Source organism: Vulpes lagopus, chromosome 5 (assembly GCF_018345385.1).
Source record: "Vulpes lagopus strain Blue_001 chromosome 5, ASM1834538v1, whole genome shotgun sequence".
Classification (NCBI taxonomy): domain Eukaryota; kingdom Metazoa; phylum Chordata; class Mammalia; order Carnivora; family Canidae; genus Vulpes; species Vulpes lagopus.
In genome coordinates, this window is record NC_054828.1 from 87868154 (window position 1) to 87895108 (window position 26955).

Sequence of the window (26955 nt, forward strand, 5' to 3'; positions counted from 1 at the left end):
AACTGTACCTCAGAACTCATGAACTGTAACCAAAACTATACTATGAAGAAATGCCATAGACATTACTTCTTTTATTATAAAACAAGAAAAAAATGTTAAAAATTAAACTTCATGCTTAGTAATATAAATGGAAAAAGAACATATAATTAAGAGAAGATATGAATTAATAAAGATGAAACAGGAAAAATAAGGTAGTAATAAGAAATCAGGAGGCAATCTGGTATATTCAATAAATAATTCTTAAAATAATTTTAACAAAAAAATATGAAAATTAAAAAAAACAAAATCAAGAAAAAAGAAGGAACAGGTATACTAGACATCAGTATCTAAGAAGAGAGTAAAATCATACAAAGTAAATGATTTAAGAACTGTAAATATAAAGACAGTCCTTTATTTTTAATTTCAAATTTCTATTTATTTCACTCAACTCAGCAAAGTTGAGAGTATCTTAAAAATTAATTTCTAAAAAGTAGAAATTTTCAAAACTGTTCCATGAGGAGGACAATAAAATGAATCCTTGACCATAAAGCTATATAAAAACAAGCTAAGAAATATATTTTCCCAAAAAGATACAGGACCCCAAGAATTAGGGATGACATAAATGTCCATTTTTATGTATTTTAAACTATTTCACAATGCAGAAATACCAAAAAGTTTCACAATTCATTTAACAAAACTGTTTTAATTCTGGTAATAAAAATGACAAAGAGAAAAAAGTACTAATTAAATTTCTTTACAGATATTGATACAAAATACTTAATATTTTATAGCCAATTTACTTCAGCTATATATTACCATGATATTCCATGACAAAATAATTTCTAGTACTAAAGCAATGATGGTTGAAAATTACAAAACTTTATAAAATAAGCATACTTGATTAATGAGTTAATAGAAGTCATCTCCATAGATACAGCATAACTACATGATAAACTTTACTATGTATTTCTTATAAACCAACCTAAACTGGGAGAGGTAGAGTACTTCTTTAACATGTTAAAGAATTTGTGACTAAGAACTACTGTTCTTGTCAATAATGATGGACAACAGAAGACCTGCCAAACTTTGCCTAAGAGTATAATCTAAAAGAGGAAAATCAATGCAAAAAATTAACAGATAGAAATGCTTTTAACAAACCCATTTGTTTGGATTTTCTTATATGTTTTTACTGAAGTCTAATTATGGGAATTATTGGAATGATCCATTTCCATTTTAGCTATCTTCTCTCCATCTGTGGTTGGTATTTTTGTTCCCTTAAAAGTGCCTTTCTAAGAGCAGAAGTTTTAATTATGATTAAATATAACTTATTGTTTTGTTCTTTTAGTTATTGTGCTTTTGTTAATATGTATAAGAAAAGATTTTCTCCTATATTTACTCCAGAAGTTCTACAGTTTTAAGTTTCACATTTAGGTCTTTGATCCGTAGAATTAAACTGATACCAGGCATGACGTGTTTATCTATCTATCTATCTATCTATCTATCTATCTATCTATCTATCATCTATCTATCTTTATTATGCAATACTATTCAATAATGTTTATTTGGATATCAAGCATTAATTGTTTAAAAGACTGTATATGCTCCCCTGAACTGCCTTTCCACCTTTGTTAAAGATCAATTATCCGTATATCCGTATATATATGGATTTCTGGATTCTCTATTCTGTTTCATTGATCTATCTGTCTATTCTTCTGTTTAATTCCACATTGTATTTTTTTTTCCACATTGTAGTAATACTACAGCTGTATATGTCTTGAAATAAGGTAATTTGCTTTCCAAATTGTTCTTCCTTTACACATTTGTTTTGGTCATTTTAAGGCCTCTGCATTTTAGTATGCATTTTAGTATTTCAATGTCAGTGCGTCATTTCTCACATACATACACACAAAAAGTCTGCTTTGATTCTGGTTGGGATTGTGTGTGTTACATCTATAATCTATGAAGAACTGACATCATAACAAAACTGAGTCTGCCAATTCATAATCAAGGTGTGTCTTACTTATTAAGTAATGCCTTCTTTAATTTCTCTCAAAAATATTTTGTAGCTTCAGAATACAGTTTTGAGCGTTCATGTCAGATTTATTCCTATGCAACTTATATTTTTGACGGCATCATAAACTAGCACTGGTTTTTATTTGAAATTTTTTACTGTTAATACAGACATACAATTGAATTTTTTGTAATAATGTACACTGTAATCTTGCTAAACATTTGTTGTCATTGTTTTTGTAGATGACATTAGATTTTCTTTATAGATAATCATATCATCTACAAATAAAAGTGATTTTATTCTTATTTCCAATCTGGATGCCTTTTATTTCTTATTTTTCCATTACTATACTGGCTAAAACTTTGCCATTACTTTGAATAGATGGTGAGAAGACACACGTTTGTCTTTTTTCTGATCTTAGGAGAAAAGCATTGATTTGTCACTATTATGTATGATTGTTAGTAGTGGATTTTTCATAGAGAAATGCCCTTCTACTACTGTTTAGCTGATTTTTTACTGAAATGTATATTGAATATAGTCAAATGCTTTACCTGCATGTACTGAGACAATTATGTTTAATTATATCATATAATAAATTACATTGATTGATACTCAGATGTTTATATTAACCATACATTCTTGGAATAAACCTCACTTGGTCATGATTATGTATTTTGGGATATGATTTACTACATTTTTTAAAAAGATTTTATTTATTTATTCATGAGAGAGAGAGAGAGAGGCAGAGACATAGGCAGAGAGAGAAACAGGCTCCCTGCCAGGAGCTGGATATGGGACTCAATCCCAGGACCCCAGGATCACACCTGAGCCAAAGGCAGATGCTCAAACACTGAACCACCCAGGGGCCCCATAAAACGTTTATAGAATTTTTACACATATTTTTATTTGGTGTACTTGCTTGTGGTTTCCTCCTATAATGTATTTGTCTGCTTTTGGTATTAGTGTAGTGGTGGCCTAATTGAATTAGTTGGAAAGTGTTTTTTCCTCTCTGATTTTCTCCTTAATCTTCTGCAATTTGTGTAGAATTTATGTTATTTCTTTCTTCAATGTGTAATAGGATTTACAATGATACCACCTATACCTGGAGTTTCACTTGTGGGAAGGATTTTAAGTACATATATAATTTATTTAATAGACACAAGGATATTCAGGTTTTCTATTTCTTCCTGAGCAAACTTAGGTAGTTTTGTATCTCTGAAGGAATTTGTAAGTTACATACAAGTTATTGAAAAGATGTTTTTAATATTCCTTTGATATCTTTAGAATCTGGAGAAATTTCACCACTCTAACTTTTGATACTGTTATTTGTGTGTTTGCACTTTATTTTGTAGATCTGTCTGACTAGAATTTCATCAATTGCATTGCTTTCCTCAGAGAAAACCTTAGTTTCATTAATTTGATTATTGTTCTGTTTTTTTTATTGATTTTGACATCTGTATTATTTATGTTCTTCTGCTTAATCTGGATTGATTTGCTCTTCTTTTTTTCTTTACTTTTTCTTTTCTTTTCTTTTTCTTTCTTTTTTTTTTTTTTTAAGAGAAGGTGAGGTCATTGATTTGAAATCTTTCTCCTTTTCTCATACAGGCATTTATTCCCTATAAATCCTGCCTGCAGTAATGTATTTTTTTCCAGAGCCTTCTTTCATATCTCCCTATATCACACTTTTCAAATAGCTTCAAGAATTCAAAAAAACAAATATTTTAAGTCCTGGTCTACATCCACATTCACACACACACACACACACACACACACACACAGTCTGTCTCTTACACAAATGATAGATTGGGTGATTTATATGGAACTTGAAATATGTATATAAATAATAATTATAATCATATCTTATATAATGGTGTATTCCAAAACAATACCACATATTTGTTCTATGCTTAAATTGTTGGTAGTTTAACAGATATTACTGAAGATTAGCAATACCTGGGTATAGGGGTAGGATATTACAAATATAATAACAATATCACAACAATAGCTATTATTTTTTAAGAGCACAGAATGTGTAACAAAGACAATGTTATGTCTTTTACTACATGATGACTGCATTAAACTGTATAACATAACATAATAGCTTTATTTTATAGGTGAGACAATAGGTTGACATAGGCTAAATAATCTGCCCATAATTCCAGAGCTAAACATTGCAGGGCTAATGTTTTAGATCAAATCTTTTTGACTCCAAAGTGTTTCTAAGGAAAAATCAAATTATTTTATTTTTAATTTCAGCCTCTCCGAGGTACCAGCCAATCTTTGGCATTTGTTCAGATTTCATTACTTGTGAGCCTAAAAACTCAATTGGAAGCAATCCTTCATCAAGAGTTTAACCATATCTCTCCCATGTAATAGGAGAAAATTCTACCATCCGTGAAAATTGTTTCCTCCAATAGAACAAGTCATCTGAGAAACTATCTTCTTAGAAATTGCAGAAAATTACAGAAATGTCTGTCAGTCACCAAGTTATTCCTGAGGCTAGTTTCTTCTATACATTTTCATTTAGTGTATTGAAAACTTTTTATTTGCTTTTCAGTTTTCCCCTTGATTCTTGCTTTGCATGTCTTCCAACATTTAACTGAGTATAGGAACCTTCTTGTTAGGGTTTTTCTCTTTCCCATTCATATAATAGACAAACAAACATTGTCATAGCCTTAAATTTACTGATGCTTAATAAACATTAAATATTCTTAGGCCTGGCAGGTACTATTTGTGTTTCCAAAACCCAATTACTCAGAAACCTTGTGGGAAGATATGTTTTTTTTTTTTTCTGTTGTGTATTAACTTCTACTACCATTGCCTCTCCTCATGCAAAATTCTCTAGGTCTGCAGCAGTACTGTGGTGGCAACAAAATACTTTCTTTTTCTTTTTCTTTTTTTCTTTTTTTCTTTCTTTCTTTCTTTCTTTCTTTCTTTCTTTCTTTCTTTCTTTCTCTTTCTTTCTTTCTTTCTTTCTTTCTTTCTTTCTTTCTTTCTTCTTTCTTTCCTTTTCTTCCTTTCTTTTTCCCTTCCTTCTTTCTTTCCTAGGATATTTTTATCTATAGAAATCTGTCAGTACTATAACCTTGGCTAAGAATCACAATAAAGCAAAGTGCACCATTCTTATCATTAGCAAAATCCTGACACCACTTTTTTAAAACCCTGTACACAGGAATACCCTCAATTTTGAAGTGAGCCTGAGTTTACTACCAATCTCTGCATAGATTACAACCCCCCCTCCCTACATATGACCTAAACACTTTAAGTTTCAAGATCAACTTGTGAACCTTCCTAGGCTATAGAAATGTATCCTTACCTCTTTAAGAGCAGGTTCTTTGTACTGTTTAGTGGTTCTCAGTTATGGTTGATTTTGCCCACTCCCCCAGAGATTCATTTGGCAATATCTGGAGATAATGTCAATTGTCACAACTGGAAGAGGCAGCTTGCTGCTGGTACCTAATAGAGACAAGCCAGTCATGTTTCCTACAAAGCTAGGTCAGACCCCATCTCCTCCACCACCAATTATCTGGCCTCAAATATCAATAGTACACAGATAGTACAAGAAACCTTGTACTAGGTCACTTTCTACATTAGGAGTTTCAAGTTTTGTAGGGAAATGCATCTACGGGAAGTAGATTTGCCTCAGAATTAATAAGACACTGAGGGAAATCTTCCTGGTTCTAGTTCTCTACACATTTACCTGAGTCTGCCCAGCTATGCTAGATGTTAATTGTGTCTCTGGGATACAAAGAGGTAAGGGCATGATGAGAATAAAGAATTCAAAAAAAACTTCATCAGTTGACTAATTCTGCCATGGTTATAGTTCTTAATCCTAGCTTTGGTAAATTGGTAAATCACAAAGACTGCTTTTAGCTTTTTAAAGCTCAGAATCAATCACTCTAACAGATAACCAAAAAAGAACTTTGAATCAAATCTATTTTATCTGTCCAGAAGTGTTAAAATGCTGAATGCCTCCATAGATAGAGATAGACACATACCCTGATAATCTGCAAGCTATAGAATTAGCTGTCCCATTAATTCCTAATGTTTGTTTATTTAGACACGCTGCTTCATATACCACCTAGGTTATTTGCCTCTCTTGCTCTTGAAGGCATATGAGTCTGCCTAGGCTTCATTAAATAGAACCTACTGAAAAACTTTAACAGATCACCGCTCTTTTTGCCTGAAACTCATTTGCTTATTTTGGCTTCTTTGGTTTCTCTACTCAAAAAATAGTAAGAGCTAGAAGAAACCTAATTAAAAAAATACTAAAAAAAATAATAAAAATAATAAATAAAAAATAATAAATAAAAAATAATAAATAAATAAATATTAAAGAGGATCCCTGGATGGCTCAGTGGTTGAGCATCTGCCTTCAGCTCAGGTCATAGTCCTGGAGTCCTAGGATCACATCAGACTCCCCACAGGGAGCCTGCTTCCCCCCCTGCCAAGTCTCTGTCTCTCTCTCTGTCTCTCGTGAATAAATAAGTAACATCTTAAGAAAATAAAAAAATACTAAAGAAGAAAATAATACAGCTCAGAGCATCTTGTCTAAGTCTACGTCCCACTCATTGGAGAACTGCTGCCAGGCTATGTTATTGCATTCTCTTCCCCCAGAAGAACCTTTTTATCAACTATAAACACTTCTCAATCACTTTGAACACTCCTTAATGTGGCCAAATTCATCCACAGTAATGCTTTTCCTCCTCAAAGCATATTATGGAGGTTAGAGAAGAGAATGTTGATGAGCACCCTCAGAGCTTCCTAATTAGTCAACATCATTTTAAAAATTTGACTAATAAAATAGAGGATGTGAAGCTTAACCACTGGGAAGGTTGAGAGATAATTGATAAAAAATGTCCTATTTATTAAACCAAAGAAAATATACTGAAACATGATTGGAATTAATATTTGGAATATTATTGTTTTTGATTACAATAGGCATATTAAAAAATATACCCCCCACATATACACACAACTCTGCACTAGATGGGTCACTGCAAAAAACAGATAGAAGAAATTATTGAAATATAAAAATTCATCATATTCATATTAGGAAGAAAAATAAAATAATTATTATATAGAGAAATAAATGTTCTCCTTTATTCAGTATATTTTAGTATTTAATGATACACTTGACTCACAAATAGACATTAGATTATCATATCCCAAGATTAAAAATTTTAGAATTTAAAAGATATTAATTCACTCCAGCTATTCTTTAAAAATAACACAATTCCAAAATATGCGTCAAACAAATTTTATTAGAGAACTGACATAATAATTCTAAGATTTATATCCATAACATCAAACATGTCACTTGTCTACCACTAGAGAACCATTTTAATAAATTAAAAACAAAGAGGTAGATTTTTATTTGCTATCAGGGGGAAATGTCCAAGATATATTACATGAAACAAATAAATCCAAAGCATACAAACAGAACTTAGATCAGTGCAGTTAGTATAATATTATTTGAGAAGAAAAATGTATTCATTTATATATGCACAGAAATATCCAGAATAATACAGAGCAAAGTGTTAACAATGATTTATTTCTAGAATATGGTTCTAGAGATGATAAAAGGCAATAGAAAACAAGATAGTGGGAAAGAACCACTTATATGTGTATATATATATATATACACACACACACACACATATATATAGCAACTTTTATAATTAAATAAATAATTATAATTAAATATATAAACTGGAAAATGATGACCAAAAACAGTTTTAAAATATGGATAATGAAACATATCTTAACCTATTATATTGAATAAGCAGTACGATAAAAGGATTAAGAAAATAAAAAGTTTAATAAAGCACATGCATATTCATATATATTTGTATATATATGGAAACAGGTGAATATATAATCCATGCACATAACACATAAATATATATGCATTAAATAATAGAGGTATCTATAAATATTAAGTGCTTTGTAAATTCACAAATACAACATGCCATACCTATGAGTAAATGACAAGTGAATTTTGGAAAGTGGTTAACATTTTTGTTAACAAAAGTTAGTTGGATTAATGATTTGCATGCAAAAAATAAAACCATGAAGCTATTAGAGGAAAATAAAAATGATTATTTATTTAATATTTTCTGGAGATAACATTTGCACCATACCAAAAAAAAAAAAACAATAAAATAAAATATAGAATTTAAATACATGAAATTAATTTTCAAATTACACAGTCAAAAACCCAACCTAAAATAATTAAAAGACAAATGACAAGCTCTGAAAGAACCATCTGTGATGTTTATAAAGCTAAAGGATTAATCAACTAATTTCAAATCAATCAATAAAATAACTTGGCAAAGAACATGAACATAAAATACAGAAAGTAAAATATACAAAGGCCAAATAAATGTAAGAAATTATATATATCAATAGTAAAATGATGAATATTAAAAAAACAACAACACCAAAATACCTTTTGATCTCAACTGGAATAGATAATTGCCAAAATTTTTTCAAGTATTTAATAAGAGAAGATGAATTTGAAAAGTCATTATAGATATTTAAGCATTAAGTATTTAGAAAGACATAATGCAAGGGTGGCTATCTTAAGTTTCTTTATGTCAAAAACGTCAAAACAACCACTAAAACAAAACTGGAATCTGTGTACAGTAAAGTAATATACAAAATTATCCACTAACCAAAATTATGTTGTAGATGAATACTTATTGATGTATAAATACACTCACAATAGAGTAAGTAAAAATAACAGATTATAAACAATTTGCTTCATTATTTGTATGACAAAAAATATTCTGGGAAATATGCTAGGAAAATGGCAAAAAAAGGCTTATATTAAGGTTATTTTTCCCATTTTTGCCCTTTGTTTTGACATATTGAAATGAACTATATAATAAAATGGAATATTAATGAAAACAAATCAGTGAGTAAAATATATATTAAAAATGAGTTACTAAAAAAAAAAAATGAGTTACTTCAAAACCTATACCATAAAATTTATCTATAGTTTAAAACTTCAAATAGTGAAATAAGCTTATTAATTTTTCAGAAAAAAAATTATTCTTTCAGTAAATGTCCTTTCAATAAACATATAAGACATGGAATGAGGCACTAGAGATATAAAGTCAAACAAAAATAGTCATATATTATCTGCCCTTGAGTAGACAGAATTGAAAGATATTAATCAAATCATTATTAAAGAAAAAAGAAGTAGTGGTGAGCAAGAATAAAATATTGTGGTTTGACAATACAAGGATTTCAGCAATGTCTTGAGGAGTTGATGAATGGAAATTAACTAAGTGAAGTGAGCAGTACCTAGGGCTGGACTTATATATGATCTTGTCAAAAGAGAGAGTTTGACAAGCAAGAGGGAAAAGAAAGAAGGCCAGTGTAAAGAGTGTGGAGGCCTCCTGGGATGGACCTTTGAGAGTAAGGGGTGTGTGATGTGAAAACAATCTGTAAGGCAGGGACAAGTTCATCAGTGATTCTAAGGTCATGTTAAATGTTCTCATTTTCATTCTAAGAACAGGACTCCACTAAATAGCTTTAAATTAAGGAGAAGAATGATGTGAACAGCTTTCATTTTAAAAGATGAACCTGTGTGCAAAGTAGAGCATAAATCCAATGGAGCAAGAGATCAGTTATGGAGACTAAACAGGACAAAAATGTGGCTCTAGTGAAGACAGAATGGATGGGTTTAAGAGACTCTTAAAAGGTAAAATCAACAGGACTTCATAATGAATTGTTTCATGGAGTGTAAGGCTGAGGATGGGGTCAGTTGTGATTCCTTGGATTCTGACGTGCAGAAATGTATAGTTTCATTCACAAGACAAGGACCACTGAGAAAAACACAGGCTTGGAAGAAAAGATCACGATTTAGTTTGGAAATCGGTTACAGTATAGATATTTTGACTTCAGATGCCAAATAGAAAATTGTTATAATTTTTATTTATTTATTTATTTATGATAGTCACACACAGAGAGAGAGAGAGGCAGAGACACAGGCAGAGGAGAAGCAGGCTCCATGCACCGGGAGCCCGACGTGGGATTCGATCCCGGGTCTCCAGGATCGCGCCCTGGGCCAAAGGCAGGCGCCAAACCGCTGCGCCACCCAGGGATCCTTAGAAAATTGTTATAGATGTGAGGAACTCAGAGAAGAGGTCACACAATTAAGGAATAACTTTATTAGTAGAAAAAAAAAGGTAAAGTACACTGTCTATTTCTCTCTCATTCAGAAAGAGAAAAAGAGAGTGAAGAGGGCACCTGGGTGGTTCAGTGGTCCAATGTCTGCCTTTGGCTCAGGTCGTGATCTGGGGTCCTGAGATCGAGTTCCAAATGGGCTCCCTGCAGGGAGCATGTTTCTCCCTCTGCCCATGTCTCTGCCTCTCTCTGTGTGTCTCTCATGAATAAATAAATAAAATCTAAAAATAAAAAGAGGGATCCCTGGGTGGCGCAGCAGTTTGGCGCCTGCCTTTGGCCCAGGGCGCGATCCTGGAGACCCGGGATTGAATCCCACGTCGGGCTCCCGGTGCATGGAGCCTGCTTCTCCCTCTGCCTGTGTCTCTGCCTCTCTCTCTCTCTCTCTCTCTCTCTCTCTCTCTCTCTCTCTGTGTGTGTGTGTGTGTGTGACTATCATAAATAAATAAAAATTTAAAAAATAAAATAAAAAAAAGAAAAAGAGAGTAGAGGAAGGAGAGGGAGAGAATGAATGAATATAGGGTTGTAGAGAAAGTGCAAGGATGAAGCCATAAAGAAAACATAATATTTAGTTTACAAAGGATATGAAAAGGAACATGATAAAATGGAAAGGGAATGGCCCCTGTATAGAACTCCAAGGAGGAGAACATTTGAAGATGAAAAGGCCTAGTGTTGAACGTTAAGATATCAAGGTAAAGCAAGAATAAAACAGCCATCAAATTTAGTGTTAATGAAGTCAGTGACAAACTTAGCAAGAGCTGTTTTGATGGCTTTCAGCTCTGATGACAGACTGTAGTGGGTTGAAGAACTAAATGATAGATGGGGAAAGGTAGACTTGGGTAGAATCTTTTAGAAAGATTTTCCATGAAGGGGTGGAATAAGAAAGGGCAATAAAAAGGAAGATATCAGGTTAGGAGACAATTCTATGTAGTTTATTTTGAGGGGTAAGACTCCAAGGTCTTTAAAAGCCTATGATAATGATCCAGATTACAAGTCAGCAAACTAAAATATGAGCCAGCGTGTTGCCTGTTTTTGTAAATAATGTTTTATTGGGACACAGATGTGACCTTCCTTTACATCTTTTCTATGGTTGCTTTCATGCTACAATGGCAGAGTTAAGTAGCTGTGACAAAAAGCATATGGCCCACAAAGTCTAAAATATTTACGATCTAACCCATTACAGAAATATTTTGCTGACCCTGATCAGAGTAAAGGAATAATTTGGCTTTATGAGAAAGTAAAAGGTAAGATCAGAATGATAAGGTAAAACTACTTAGAACATCAGAGCCTATTGGTAGAGGGATTCATTCAGAGGCGATGTTAATTCCTTGGGAAAAAGAAAACTGATATAATTCCCTGTAATTTGAAGGTAATTCTCTTCCCGTTCGTCTTAAATAGCAGTAAACCCAATAATCCTTAGCAATTATGAAAAAAATAAACTAACAACTAAAATATTAAAAAAGACTAAAGAAATTTTGTATCTTTAAGGAATTTACATTCTTAACGAAAATGTGCATCTAATATCTAACGATTTGAGGGTTTTGTTCTAGATTATAGGAATATGCATCAAAGATACTCACCTGCCTCATTTATAGCTTTTAGTATGGTGGTCCATAGAGACTAAAGGAACAAATATATGACTAGGGAAGATTCTTAAGAATAAATAATTATTACATAAAATAAAAATCATTATATATGTTACATTTTCAATAATACTGGTATTTTTTCCAAAAAACTGTAAGTCCATATTCTGACTCAAGGACAGCAAAAGGCAAACAAATCTGAATAGAATCTATGTTTTCTCAGTATTATATCCCCAAAGGGACAATACAAAGGGAGTTTTCATTGCCTGTTTTACAAATTTCAAGGCAAAGTTAATGTCTATATTATTTTAACCATCTCAAAGTTAGAAAAAGAGATAATACTAAATATAACTCAACTGATGAAGAGGGAATAGTATCGACCATCCTATCCTGCCTTATTAATTAACAGGAATTTTAAGATTGCAAGCAAGATAAAAGTAGACGCAATGAGAGCTGATTTAAGAAAGAATGTTATGAAAGAAATGCCGTAATTTATTCCAGAAATGCAAATAACATTTAAAAATAGGAAATAAAATATGCAATTCATAAAGCCAATAAGTAGAAGGTGGGAGGGAAAGATATGCCTCACAAAAAGAGAAAAAAACACAATTCCAAAAGTCATTTAATGAAACGTAATGTCCATCCTGATAAATGTGTATTTTATAAATAAGACTATAGGTATAATGAAAACTGTGATAATTTTTACCTAAAACAAAGTATTGTATCTGCTGTTGTAAACACAAGAATTGAGCCTAGCATTAACACCTATCAATATAGGTAAACAATACATTTTTTGTGTAATAAATAGGAGAATGAATAAATTGAATGATAAAATGGAAAAGAACACAAAAGGCAGTCCCATTAAATCAGGAACAAAAGATATTGCTTAAAATCTGTAATTGTTTGATATTCTAGATTTAGCCAATACAAATAGAAAAATAAGAAATCTTAACTCTTAGAAAGTTAACACAGTTAATGTTTTACAAAATTATGTTTGAACTAGAAATTTAAAAAAATTATCTTTGTCTCCTGAAATTAATGGACTTGTTAAAACGTTGATAATAATTTTATATGCATCTATACACTTATGGTCTTATATATGCATTAGAATTTTAAAATAAAACAAATCAACTCATCTTCATTGGAGACACAAAAAATAGGTGGTGCAAATTGAGCTCTATGCCACTTTTATGTTATCCGTAACATTTCCCTTTTTTAAAAAACATTTCACTTTGACAACAGTAGAGATATCAATTATTTCCAAATTTATTTATAGATCCATATAATCCCAGTCAAAATACTCTGTGTGTGTGTGTGTGTGTGTGTGTGCGTGCATGTGTGTGTTCAGGAAGATAAAGGTTACAGAGAGAGTGGAGGAAGAGAGACATGCAAAATTTTATTTCAAATAAAAATAGCAAAAAATAACCAAGACAGTTTTTAAAAATATATGTGGAATTTAGTAGAAGATTCCTTTGTAAAAATTAAAATATATCTTAAAATCATACTAGCATAAAAATATGCTTCTGATACAAGAATAGTGAATACATGGTCAAAGTATAGAAACACAAAAATGACATGGATATATGAAAATTTTACATTAATATAAGGTAAAACATACTGACAAAATTGTAATTCTTTAGTGAGGAAAAAACAAATTAGTTCCATATTTCACATTATATATTAAAGTATTTTTTAGATAGATTGAAGAATTAAATATAAAAATAAACCTATAGAGGAAATGATCAAAACATAGTGAATGTTTACTTACTTACATACAAGATGGGAAAGGCCTTTCTAAAAATAAAAACAATTTAAGAGAACATAATAAATACTGTTGACCTCACGGATTGTTCACATATCATATTTGAAAATAAGATATCCAAACAACACAGAATATTGCAACAAAAATTCTAACACGTGAAGGTTAAAGATGTAAATATTAAACACTAAAAATAATGTGTCAACTTGTTTAATAAAAGATAATATATAATGTTGGTGTGTATGTGGGGAAATGTTAAATCTTAAGCAATGCATGTGTTAATACAAATAGGTATATATTTTTAGGGGATAATGTAGCAATATGACTTAAGAAATTTAAAGTTTTCATTCTTTTGGCTATGCATTTTCTCTTTGCGGAATCTACCTAAATGAAGATGTCATTGTAGAACTATTCTAACAGTAAAAACAATTCAGCATAAATGTCCAACAAAAAAGAAGACTTAGGTAAAAGATGGCATATTTCAGGAATGTAGTTTCAACACACAGTATTTTAAGCAGTGATTCTATTCATCACAAAATGTGAACCTTAAAGTAACAATATATAAATCTGTACATACAGTTTTCAGCGCCAAATTAATTTTATAATACACTACCTATACATATAAGTAAAATGGAAGAATTTTAAAAATATTATCACTGCATAGTGAAAATTTTTGATACTTATTTTGTTTTTGTAAATAATCTCATGTTTCCAGAATTTTTGAAAGAAGTAGTCATTTATAATTAGAAAATATTGGAAAACAAATAAGATACATCAGGTTAACACGCAAAATTATATCTCCTATTTCAGAAATTGCTTAGTATCTATAAAGTAGAATTATTCTGATAACAACGATAAAATATTATATTTGCATATGGAGCTAATAACTATGTTCCAATAAATTTTCAGTAAGAAATGCAGTAAGAGAATGGATACTATTATCTCTATAGGCCAATGATGTTTGCCAAACTTCATGTTTTGGTGAAGAATTTATATACATTTTCAAGGAGGATGGAATGTCAAATTTAAAGAGCATTAAGTTGGAATATTGATTTAAAGTCATTTCTTATCATCCAGTCATTTGAGGAAACACAGACCATGAGTGGACAGAGAGCCAAAGAGATTATGATTTACAAAGTTATTAAAATATTATATTGATAAATAACATTATTTTATCCTTCAAATTTCAAGATTAGAATCTAAGCAGTGAATCTCAAAAATTAAAAAAAATATTCTGGTTAGAGTTCTGTAGACCATATCCAAAGAGTATAAAATGGATTCACTATCTGGCAACTGGAGAGGGGAAAGAGTTTGAGAGTAGGTAAGTTCATAGCTAATGACTCTGTAGTCACTCTTTGTGGCAGGTCAGAAACCAGTGGGAATAGCTAGCATTGAATTGGCATTCCTGTTTCATCGGGAAAACATGAGATCCCCAGGTGGCATGGGTCTAATGTTAGCACTTAATTACCAAAGAAAAGATAGGCACAGTTACCATAGGAGACAGTAAAGTCAAAGTGGTCATCAGAATATTTGACTCAAGAGACCCATGGAATTGTCTATTTGAACATGGTCTCCCTAGGAAAAAAGGTACTTGAGTAGTAATTCCTACATGATCAGTATAAGTAGGTCAGATCTAGGTCAAGTGAACAGAAGTGTAAGTTGAGTCATGAAAGTAGTGTCATGGCCCCATAATCAATTCTCAGACTTGAGCCAATTTACAGATTCAGAAACATTTGAGTGAAAGGTCAGATCCCCTTGAGGAAAGATGGAGCTACACTGTCAAAAGGTATACTCTTAATCTTTCTCCTAGCCATTCCCAAAGAAACAAACAGCTATTTACCAAGGTGACTGTGCAATGGGGAAAGTGCCATAATAGTTTTGGGGGCTTACTGGACATTAACTTGGAAGTAATACTAATTCCTGCAGATTCAAAACTTCACTGTGGTCCCAGAGTTAGATTAGGGGCTTACGGTGATTGATGGAGTTTAGTTCAGGTCCAGTGGATCCATGGTCCCATCCTGTAGTTATATCCCTAGTTCCAGAATAGATAACTGGAAGAGACATATTCAATGACTGGAAGAATCCTCATTTGGGAATAACTCTGCTTTTCTAATCACAAAGAAAATAACTTACTGCCTTCTCCAGAAAAGATAAAATTTTGTCTTTTGTCTGTGGGGTATTTATTTTTGTTAAGGACATGCACTAGTAGTGCCCTCTATTTCACAGCACACAATAGGATCACAGGAGGTATTCCATGGGAAAACTCAAAAAGAAATGTATTTCACATTAAAATATATTATGAGTATGGGAACAAAAATAGGAATTATATAATAATCTATTTATTCAAAAATAAATGCTCATATTATATTCAACCACAATAAATATTTTTGTACATCAAAGCATTAAATATTATATATTTTTGCTAGAGAAATATCAGGTCTTCTGAAAAATATATATTAACTTCTTGTTATGCATAAACACTTTGGGGAAATTAAAATTGTCTCCACTTGTTAAGAAAATGAACTGAAGGACAATACTTGATCAGAATGGAAATTTATAAGTTGTTTCTATAACCCATTTCTTCCTTAGAATTAATACTAATAAAAGAACTGTAAATGCTACTTTCTTTGAAATGTGAATAAAATGTTCAGCCAAGGGAGTATTTTATAAATCCTGAGGTATTATTTATATATTAGTGTGTCTGGTACCCAAACTAAATTACAGCTCAGACAAGGGACTGAAAGGTCAGGTTTATTATTCACTTTAGTAAAAATGTAACCACAACACTTGTTTCTACATCAGGGAGTATTATAACCATCATTATAACTAATAATAACAATGAAAATAATACAGCCACAATGTATTTTGCATTTTTCAGTAGACAGTAGGGCTTATGGCTAATAGTCATTTATATTTACACTGAAGCTTTTTATGGAGGAGTTCAGAGTGGTTTTCGAATAGTAGCTCATTAATCATTTCAACAAGTTAGTTGGAAAGTTATTATCCCAGTTCAATAGATGGAAAAATTATATCACAGAAAGGTCAGATACATATTTACTTGTCCAATATTACAGAAGTAAAGTGAGTCAGTTTCAAGTCTCCCAGACCTTTTCTTCACCCCTTGATCTAACCATTGGACCAATGCAATTTTGGTCCATACTATGGTTTGACCATCAACCTAAAGTACTTTAAGGCTGATCTCTCTGCTAAGACTTTTACAGACCTATAAAAACAGAAGAAAATAACAATTTTTCATCTGTGGAGATCATACTAAAAAAGATTCAGACACAATTTCTATTTCTTTTTTAAGTCTTATTAGAAATATTTAACAATATTGGTGTCAATTTAAAATTGTAAGTATCAAAAACTTAGTAGTGAAATGCATCATGATTAAATTTATGCTGCAACAAACAAGCAATATTTTCAGGGCTTCAGTTGAACAAAAATGCATTTAATAGGAGGTACTTAAAGGAAACAAGAAATCAACTTTTAATAATTCCTACCCTTGCAAATAACTAGATCACTAGGCAAAATGAAAGAACTGATGATTCTAAATGTGACTTGGGGGGAGGAAGGAGGAATTAAAAACAAGCACAGAATTTAAACTCAAAGACTTTCTCATTGGTTTTAAAAAATCGGTGTAATTTCAATGCTTTATATGATAATACTTAATTTTAAAAGAAGACAGTGAAACAAAATTATTATTCTAAAATGAAAATATACTGTGATATGAATTAAATAGAACTGACTAAATAAAATAACTTCAGGTATTTTTCCTCTTTGTCTATATTATTAGCTATTCCAAAGTCCGTGTCTATATAGTTCTGCACTAACCTTGTAAATGACCCAAAAGTGAAATCAGTTCATGACCATACACATTCCTATTTGGAAGTATATATTCACTTATGAGATCCTAAAAAAGAGTGAGTTTTCTTAAACAAATCCATCTATATCCACTTTAGCTTGCCTGCATTGAATATTTAAATATACCATAATTTTTTTTTAAGTTTTTAAACTCAGTGGGATTTGAAGATTTCAACCACTGAAATAGTAGGTAAAAATGACATAAATTTATGCAGGAAATTTTGTTTTATTAGTACAGTTATCCTTTACCTTAAATTTTTCTTTAAAACCAATGTGATAAAAATGTGTAATGTATCTTACTTTCTTCCACAGAAAGAATTTACATTTAAAAAAAAGAAAAGAAAAAGATGACACTTCTTGCTAGGTTTAGTGATTATATCTTTACCCTTTTGAGGTCTGAGAATTCAGTAAATATACAAAAGACTGAAGTAAAGGAGAGAATAGAACTTTCCAAGAGATGGTAGTATGGACATCCAAAGATTCAGAAAACAACCATGATAAATGACAGAAGAAACAAAATTATTTTGATGGCTTTAATTTTTTTTTAATGTCATGCCCAAAGATTTACTTTTGAGGCAGTTCATATGAATGGGACAAGTAATAAAGAACAGGGTCTATTGAAGACTGTAATATATATTACTTTAATATTTGTGTGCAATATACATTTTAGCACTTCAGAAATATTTAGGTGGGGTATATGGGTATTCAATTGCACATGGTTGATTAAACACAATTATATTTCAGTTATTTTTGGTATTTATATTTAAGAACACCATTTATATAATATCAAAATATAAAATCTCATTGCCCTATGCAAACAATAATGCTAAATATCACAATCTTATTTAGTTATGCATGTGTTTACTACTTATTTGATATCGAGGCAACAGTTTTTGTTCAATTTTTTCCTTTTAGTCAAACTTATTGATAATTTTTGGACAAGTTTTTTTCTGATTTTTAAAAAATATTTTCACAACTCCTTTCACCATTCATTAATGGATATCAGCTTTGCTGGCTTTTCACTCCCAAACCTTAAGTTGATAAGTATGTAAGATTTGGCTTACAGCCAAACATCTTACTCTTAAAAAACAATTTTCCTACCTCTACATTTGTTTAACTTTAATTTCTTTTGACAATGAAAACATTATTTTTTAAACTATTTAGCAGGAGTATGAATCATAGCATTTGCATATATTGAGAAGTTTTAAGCATATTAAAGCAGTTTATTAAAAAGCCAGTGATTTTGATACCACAGGAAATAATGTGCTTTTTCTCAACTTTCTTTAATTCACAGCTAAATTTTTAATGGCCTATGGAGTGCCAAGAAAAATACCCTCATAATTTCTCTTTCATTTTAAAATACTGAGATTTTGTTAAATTCACCTGACGAATGAGACCTCTTTTGGTACTATAAAAAGCAATTTTAATTTTTAAAATATAACATCACTTCCAGGCTTTTCACTGATTCAAATATGCACAAATATTTCAAATCTCCCCCATTGTCTGATTTACAGGTTGCAAGTGTTTCACTTTGATTTAGTGATTCATGAAACTCTAGAGATATGAAAATTCTGATGAGTCACCAAGTCCCCAATGCTAATATTACTGAGCAACTTCCAATACATAAAGCTATCTATAAATGTAATTCCTGAGAACTAGGATGACTAGATTTTATTCAATATAGAAAAGTCACAAGAAGAAAAATTCTGAAATCATATGAAGATTACTGGGGTATGTCAAAAGCTGTACATTCCTGACCATAGCATAGTCAGACTTTTCAATTTGATAACTTACTAAAATTTTGTCCATGACATGCTAATGCAAACTTATTCTAAAAAAGGTAATTGAACCCCTTATCATCAGTTTAAAATCTTTCCTAAATTAACTATGTCAGGCTTTTTTGGAAGCTGTCACTCTTTACAATTACCATTTGCAGATTCTAATGAAAACTCTATTCACAAATAGATTTTAACTGAATCAAATTCAGAAAATAGTGTTTTTAAAAAATCAGTCATATTTTAAATGCTTTCAAAATAACTGGTTACTTGCCAGAATTTAAAAGATATAAAAATTTGTGTGTGTGTGCTTGCATGTATGCATATGTGTGCATGCATGTGTATTATACATTTTCCCCTCAAGCATAAAGAAATTATAATGTTCCTCACCTGAGTATGCCAATTTTTATTAACTAGAGAAGTTCTTTCTTTTCTCATTGACAATGAATATAAATAACTCATTTTTTCCTCCATATCCTTTGCTCTTTTAGTCCTGGGAATGACTGCTGGGAGTTTACAAAATTTAGTAGTCTGAGGAATGCTTTGAGTTGGGATATATTGTGCTAGTTACATATATTCATTTAGTGATGGGTCAAAGAGATATGAAGTGACTAGCCCAAAGTCACACCAAAAATGGCAATGTGTAGTTTAAATTCTGTTTTTTGAAAAAGAACATTAAGACAACCTAGACATGAGATACTAATAATTTTAGAGAGATTTCAACATTTATCTAAAAAGTATATTCGTGACTAACAAATTCTGGTAATTATAACACAGGATTCCTTCACCAATATTTCAAATGTCTAAAATAGACAGGAATTTTAATGGAAATCTATTTCTTTCTCTGTGTATATGAACACGTACACATACATACACACAAACACACACATATTCTCACACATATATATACTTCATGTGAATGTACAAAGTAGAGTTTCAATTATAACATTTTGACATAACACGGCAGTAGTAAGCCACCAAAATGAAGTTTATTTTCTATACTTTTGTACTGGTAAAGTATAAATTAAACTGAAGGATATTGGGCCTGCTTCACTTACAAATCCTCTTTGAACATGCTTTTTAGTTCTTGGAAATTCATCTAGTATGGTTGAAAATGCCAATTTCTGAAGTGTAGAAATAAGCTAATAATCCCTCTTAAATCAATAGTTTGGATCTGATATAATATATTCAATAAAAATAAACTGTTAGAAATGATCTATACCACCCACTGCACAGCAATAAAAGAAATAATGTAAGCCCAATAACAGCCATTATATTTATATTTTACTTGATTTTGAAGAATTTTTACTAAAATATCAAATATTGGAAAATATATATCTAATGTCTCCTATACTCCCATTTTCCTAATGGCAGCACTCTTAGCATTATGGGATCATTAAATTTTATATTTCAATTAGTTAACTTTTAAAATACTTTGGATGGAGGATTTCTTTAGAGACCACTTTCATTTATTCATGCATTTTAAGGTTTTACCAATTTCATTTTTTTTTTTTTAATTTGCAAGACAAACTTGAAGTGTTCTCTTCTTTCCTATAGTCACAATGACTAGTTTTAAAAGGTCCTTGCTATTTTCATTTGATAGAACATATCCTTGAAAAACCAGGCTATCATGGGACTCCTGGGGGGCCCAGCAGTTGAGTGATTGCCTTTGGCTCAGGGAGTGATCCAGGAGTCCTGGGATCAAGTCCCACACGGGGCTTCCTGCATGCAGCCTGCTTCTCCCTCTGCTTATGTCTGTCTCTGTGTCTCTCATGAATAAATAAAATATTAAAAAAAAAATCAAGAAAACAAACAAACAAAAAAAAACCAAGCATTCAAAAACTTTGTTCTGTATAAATTTTAAGTAAAATTTGGTAGGCAGAATAAAGTAACTTCATAATGCTTATAAATATTTTTTAGTGAGATAAAGCTATGCAAAGTTTCACAAACTATTTTCAAAAGTACATATTGCAATTTTCTCTCTTTTTTTGGCAATTTTCTCTTTTAATAATACTTTACTAAGCTTTAGACAAAGCTTCCTTTTGGCTTTAAGTTCTTTCTAAGCACATATTGAGGACAGACAAATTAAATGATTCAGTTCAATCAAGCACACTGCTCCACTCAAAGCACCATGATTAAGATGTATGTATCTATTAGAATTGTGCCATATATCATATTAATTATTCACAACTATCTACTATATTCTTCTTTTATAGATATAAGAGATTTTTACTGCCTAAGGTATTATAATTATCTTCTTCAAAGTATTAGCCTCAAATATGCATGTGGAATTTTCAAAACTAAAACTTATAAAGAATATAACCAAATTATTCACTTATTGAACGCTATATTTGTATGTTAGCTCACAGACACCATTCTAATTAGGAGTCTTGATATTTTTATTTCCTTCTTAAAAGGAATAGACAAAATGAATATTTTAACCATATTTAGATCATGATAACTAAATGTAACAGTTGTATAAGTGGAATTTTCAATTTAATGCAGGTTTTGTTCAAGGCACTGTCTTAGAAAATTAGCATTTAGTGCTAAGTTTCCTAATTAAATATTTATGGCTTTATTGGGTAGAGTTTGGTGTTTTGAATTGAAAGAAAAAGCCTACCTCACAAAATCGTATTATGAATGTTAATGACTCTTTATTTTTCTAAGCTACTCATATGTGAGGTTTATAAAAACTCCAGACTACAACTCAGCATACCTCTATACTCCTAAGAAATCACAAACTTGGACAATTCACTTCTCTCTCCTGGCTTCATTTTGTAGAGACACTTTCTCAACAGGAGAAATTTTACTCCATGGTGACAAAGACATAAGGGGAGTTATGTCTGCTATCATAATTTCTAAGAATTTGCCTTTTCTCATTTCTTGTATCTACCTATAACTGTAATAGATTGAACATCCTATAAAAAGGAGAAGTGGTTGCTGCAATGTTCTGATGTGTTTGTGTTTCAAAACAAGTTAACATTCTCTCAAATGTAGCTTTATTGGACCCCTTGAGTTAATGGTCTTAGATGTATAGCCTACCACTTTCCACTTTTTATGGCATGGAGATTTTGATCTACTTCAGCAGGGCTGCCATTTAAACTTTCTTCATTACAATATTTAATTAAATTCTTCATTATTTAATGTCTTAACACCACATTCATCTCCAATAATAATACCACTGCAATTTCATGACCATAACCTCCCCACTACAAACTATATATAGTATCAAAATGTGTTTTGACATACTCATATTTTTATGGAATAAAACATGCTTTTATTTTCTTCCTATCATGATAAAGCCTAAGGTCTTTGAAAGAATAATCTCTGGAACTAAAGGTCTCTGAAAAGTTTTAGACTATACTCAAGTCCTAGTTCTTTAAGAATCTTTCTTCTTAAAAAAAATATTTCTTCTTTCTTGGTGATTATTATAAACAAAAATCACTTTTCTATGACAAAAGTCAAGAGAAAATGAATGAATGGACCTGGATTTTTCCTTTCTTTTTTATGGTACTAGCCTTTAAGAGGATCTCAAAATATAAAGAGAACCTAGAATAAAACAAGATGGATGAACTTCTTTTACTAATATTCATGTATGTTATATAAATATCAACCTGCAACAAAAGCATCAAGCCTTGTTAAGACTTTTATACAAAATCTTTTATTCTTTTTAATTTCAATATCAATTGCTCATACAGTTTTCTTTTAGGGATTTATTATCTGGGATTACTTTTCTTATTTTCAATCATATACAAAAAGAAGAAAATGAACTCTCAAGAATAGCTCAGTATTTCAAATTCTACTAGGTTGGAGAATATTTAAACCCAGGGCCTCGTCTGAAAACATTTCATTAGCATCTGCCTTTAGGACTATAGAGAGATTGGGTATATATTATCAAAAAGCAAATTATTTTTTCCAACTGTTATAACTAGTAATAAAAGGAGAAATACTCATGCAATACTCATGAAAACTTTCCTCTGAAAAACTAACCATCTAAAATCGAATATTAAAACAACATACTGCCAGAACTTTCTTTCTCCATTACTTTATTCTAGTAACAAGGCCTTGGCAGTCACAGTCTTTGTACTTTTTGATCAACTTTACCAAGCAAAGAACAATTTGCATCCAGTACTACTTATCAACAGGTTGGAAATCTGTGACTATTTTCTACTCCTACGCATGTTAGTGTAAGTGATCTTTAAAAGTAAATGATCAGAAACTGGATCCAAACATATTCTCTCATGAAAATGAAAATAATGTAACATGGAATGCCTTCATTTGAAGCTAATATTACAGAAAGGGAAAATACCAGGAACTCAAATCTCTCTCTCTTTATTTATAAATATTTGCATCACTTAGTTTTGGATAAGTTTAACAAGAATACACATTATTTCTTTTGGGGATGACAGCAACATTGACAAACAGTCCCTGTTATGCCTGTCATTATGTTATTGCTAAATCATCCACAATATCATGACCTGATTTTAGTTACCAGGGACATAGCCAAAACATGGAATTTAAGTTTCATTGTGATTACATACAAATAGCCAGCACTTAAGAAAACCTATGAAAAGTGATATATGTCCAGTAATAAAAAAAAAAAAAAATGAAAGGAAGGAAGGAAGGAAGGAAGGAAGGAAGGAAGGAAGGAAGGAAGGAAGGAAGGAAGAAAGACATCTTTAAGGGCCTAATACAATTACACAGTAGGCCTCTGACATTCTCTATGCTGGTATATAACTAAATGGCAAGTAACACGGAAACAGTTATCCCTGTGAGATCCCTGTTGCATGCTTTAAGTATAACTAAAAATTTACAACAAAATCAACCCTTGGGTAAATTGCTCTTTGGTTTAAATCTTCATTACCTCCTGGAATTTTGGTAAAATCACTTTGTTTTTAAATTAAGCTGGTCCCTCCTTCTTTACTCCATTACAGAAGTCAAACAACAAGAACCAGACATTAATTTTAGAATGAAAAGAGTTTTGTGTATATGTGTGTTTTTAAGTCCAACCCCTGTATACAAACTGTTAAAAAAACAGATGTTTTAACATAGTGTTTTATTCCAACTTAATCTCATCCTTGAATGAACTTCCTTCAAGTTTCAACCATTAAAAAAACAAAAACAAAAAAACAGTCAATTTCCTGGTGGTTGTAATTTAATTAAGTAACCTCTCACACTGAGCAAAAACCCAAAAGCAAAAGGGGTCATTAATCTTTCTAGTGATTAGACACCTCTAGAGCTTCAAACATTTACCTCTCCTTCCCCGCAGTAGAAATGCTTTTAGGAGGATCATGGTTCATACCTCACATTCCCTGGAGCCAGAGATGGTATATGTGCAGGGCCCAGATCCATTAACGGATATATCCATGGTCTCAGAGTTTGTAGGCTTGTAGTCCACATAATACTCCTGTAAAGGGGAATTCATTTGTCTTTCAGACTCTCTGGTCTTTTTCCGCCGCCTTTTCATAAGAGAGTGTTGCTGAAGTTGTTTCATGCTGGCTGGGTAGCGTTTCCAAGACACATAGATTACCAAGAGGATCATGGCCACCGAGAGAAACAGAGCCACACTCCCTGCAATAATTTTGTGAAATGAAACATGCTCATACTCTTGCTCTGTGCCAGGAATCTGAAACCCTGGGGAAGGGCTTGGTGTTTCAAGGGTGGGCTGGGTGGGGTCAGATTTGGAAAATGTAGGTTTAGGGATAATCAGAGGCTTCTGGGGCGTTTGGGGTACCAGGTGTGATTTTTCTGTGTTGACCACCTGAACTTCAGAGCAGATATTATATGTTTCCACTGCATCACTAACCTTTTCACCCTGGATATGTTTAGGTCCTGCACATATCATGGTGCTTTCCTTATTTCCTTTGAAATTCTTAAGCCAATAAAATAGAGGACAAATGCTCCGACTGCATTCCCACATATTTCCAGACAAAGTGATGGATATTAATGATATCCACGCATTGACAGTTTCCTGTGAGATGTTGGTAAGCTTGTTGGAATCCAAATTCAATTTTTGCAAATTGGGTAGACATTTAAAAGTGCCCGGCTCAATTCCTTGGATGTCGTTCCCTGATAAATCCAAGTTGTGTAAGGAACTCCAAGTCCATGTCAAGCCTTGGCTAATGGAGCGAATCCTGTTCCACTGTAAGTAAATTGAGCGGAGATTGAAGAGACGTGGAAAATGAGCAAAATTGATCTTGGAAAACTGATTATGCTCCAAGTGGAGCTCTTTCAACTTCAAGAGGCCAGCAAAAGCATTTCGGGACAAGCTTCGAAGACGATTGTAACCCAAATCCAGAAAGTCAAGATTTCGACAGTCTTGAAAAACTCTTATGGGCACAGTCTTTAATGAGTTAGATCTCAAGTGCAAAATGATGAGTTTCCGAAGACCTTTAAATTGTTCCGATTGCAATGTCTGAAGTTTATTGTAGGAGAGATCCAGATTTCTGAGATTGGGAACTGGGTGAAATGTTTTATTGTGCAGATAGGTAATTTTGTTGGAGCTTAGAATTAATTCTTTCAGTCTACGGATCCCTTGAAATGCATCTTCATCCACTGAGCTAATGTAATTATGGTCAAGATAAAGCCATATAAGCTGGTTAAGGCCGGCAAACTGATTGGATTTGAGTTTCTGAATGCTGTTGAACCTTAATGATAAGCCTTGTGACCCTCCAGAAATGTTCTCAGGGATATCTGCGAAAGCATGAGACTCACAGTATACAATTTTGCCATCACATCTGCAGTTCTTTGGGCAAGCTCTCTGAGCCCCCGTGAGCATAACAAGCAGCAGTGTAGGAAGTAGCACTAGCACCACACGCATGCCTCTCAGCTGCGTAATTAAATGGAAACCTACAATATTAAAAAGAAGACAAATGCACATTGTAAAACTATTAATATAAATCACCACCAGCTTACCGATATCGGGCATTTCATCTCGTGTAGTAATGGGACAGTTGATATACAAATAATGTATTTAACATTTGAAGTCTTATTTTCTTCAGTGTTGTACATTTGCTATCATAAGGTTTCCTTCTTTCTTCCTTGATTTTCAAATCACCACAGTGCCGTGGAACTAAAGAAAAGCCTTCCCGAGTTTCTTGAGTTCATATGTTCGTCAACACTGAAGAGCACACAGCCTGCTTATCACTTAATGCCAACACTGGAATAACAATATTTGGCTAGTCACTCTGTCGAACATCAGTACCAAAAGGAAGAGTACCAAGTCTTCTGGTAATGGCAAAAATGTGACTTAGAAAACCCCGTACTTGTACATCTTTCGTAGTTAAGCAAACAGGCTTTGATTTGACAAGAGAGCTTCAGTAAGCTGTCAAGGTAACCCAAGTTTGCTCTGCCTGAAATTGTATCCTTATTGCATAATGGAATAACAATGCATGGGCTCCGAAAAAATGGCATTGGGACTAGGATGGGCAGCCAATGAAGCATGGTATGAAGACTAATAACAGTGTGAGGTAGTCTCAATGTGTTAATAAGCATATATGCTCTCAGCTTTCAGGAAATTCTGCCTACTGTGGCTCTCGTGCCCAGGGATATACCAGCTCAGAGCCCTAACTACTGGTAACACAGAACAGTCCAAAGTTAAGATTGTCAGATTCTTATTATTTGCATAAAATGCAAAATAATCTTGTGTAGTATTAGTTTTGCTCTTATTTTTAACATAATTGCTTTTGCAAATTTGGGGGATAAACAAGGTAAAGCAGTAGACTGACTAGTCCCCCTCCTCCCCTTCATCTCCACCTGCTCAAATTTCTCACTGACTTTTTTTTTTCCTCC

The 26955-nt window shown here is 32.0% G+C and overlaps 1 protein-coding gene across 2 annotated transcripts in view; it reads right to left on the reverse strand.

Moving 5' to 3' along the window:
- LRRTM4 (leucine rich repeat transmembrane neuronal 4) overlaps nt 1-26955 on the reverse strand; it is a 712850-nt gene that overhangs the window by 684294 nt on the left and 1601 nt on the right. For both annotated transcript variants that reach the window (XM_041754109.1, XM_041754108.1), the window contains one exon: nt 24467-26013. In XM_041754109.1, coding sequence (XP_041610043.1) covers nt 24467-26013 — 1547 coding nt within the window. The remainder of the gene's footprint in view (nt 1-24466; nt 26014-26955) is intronic.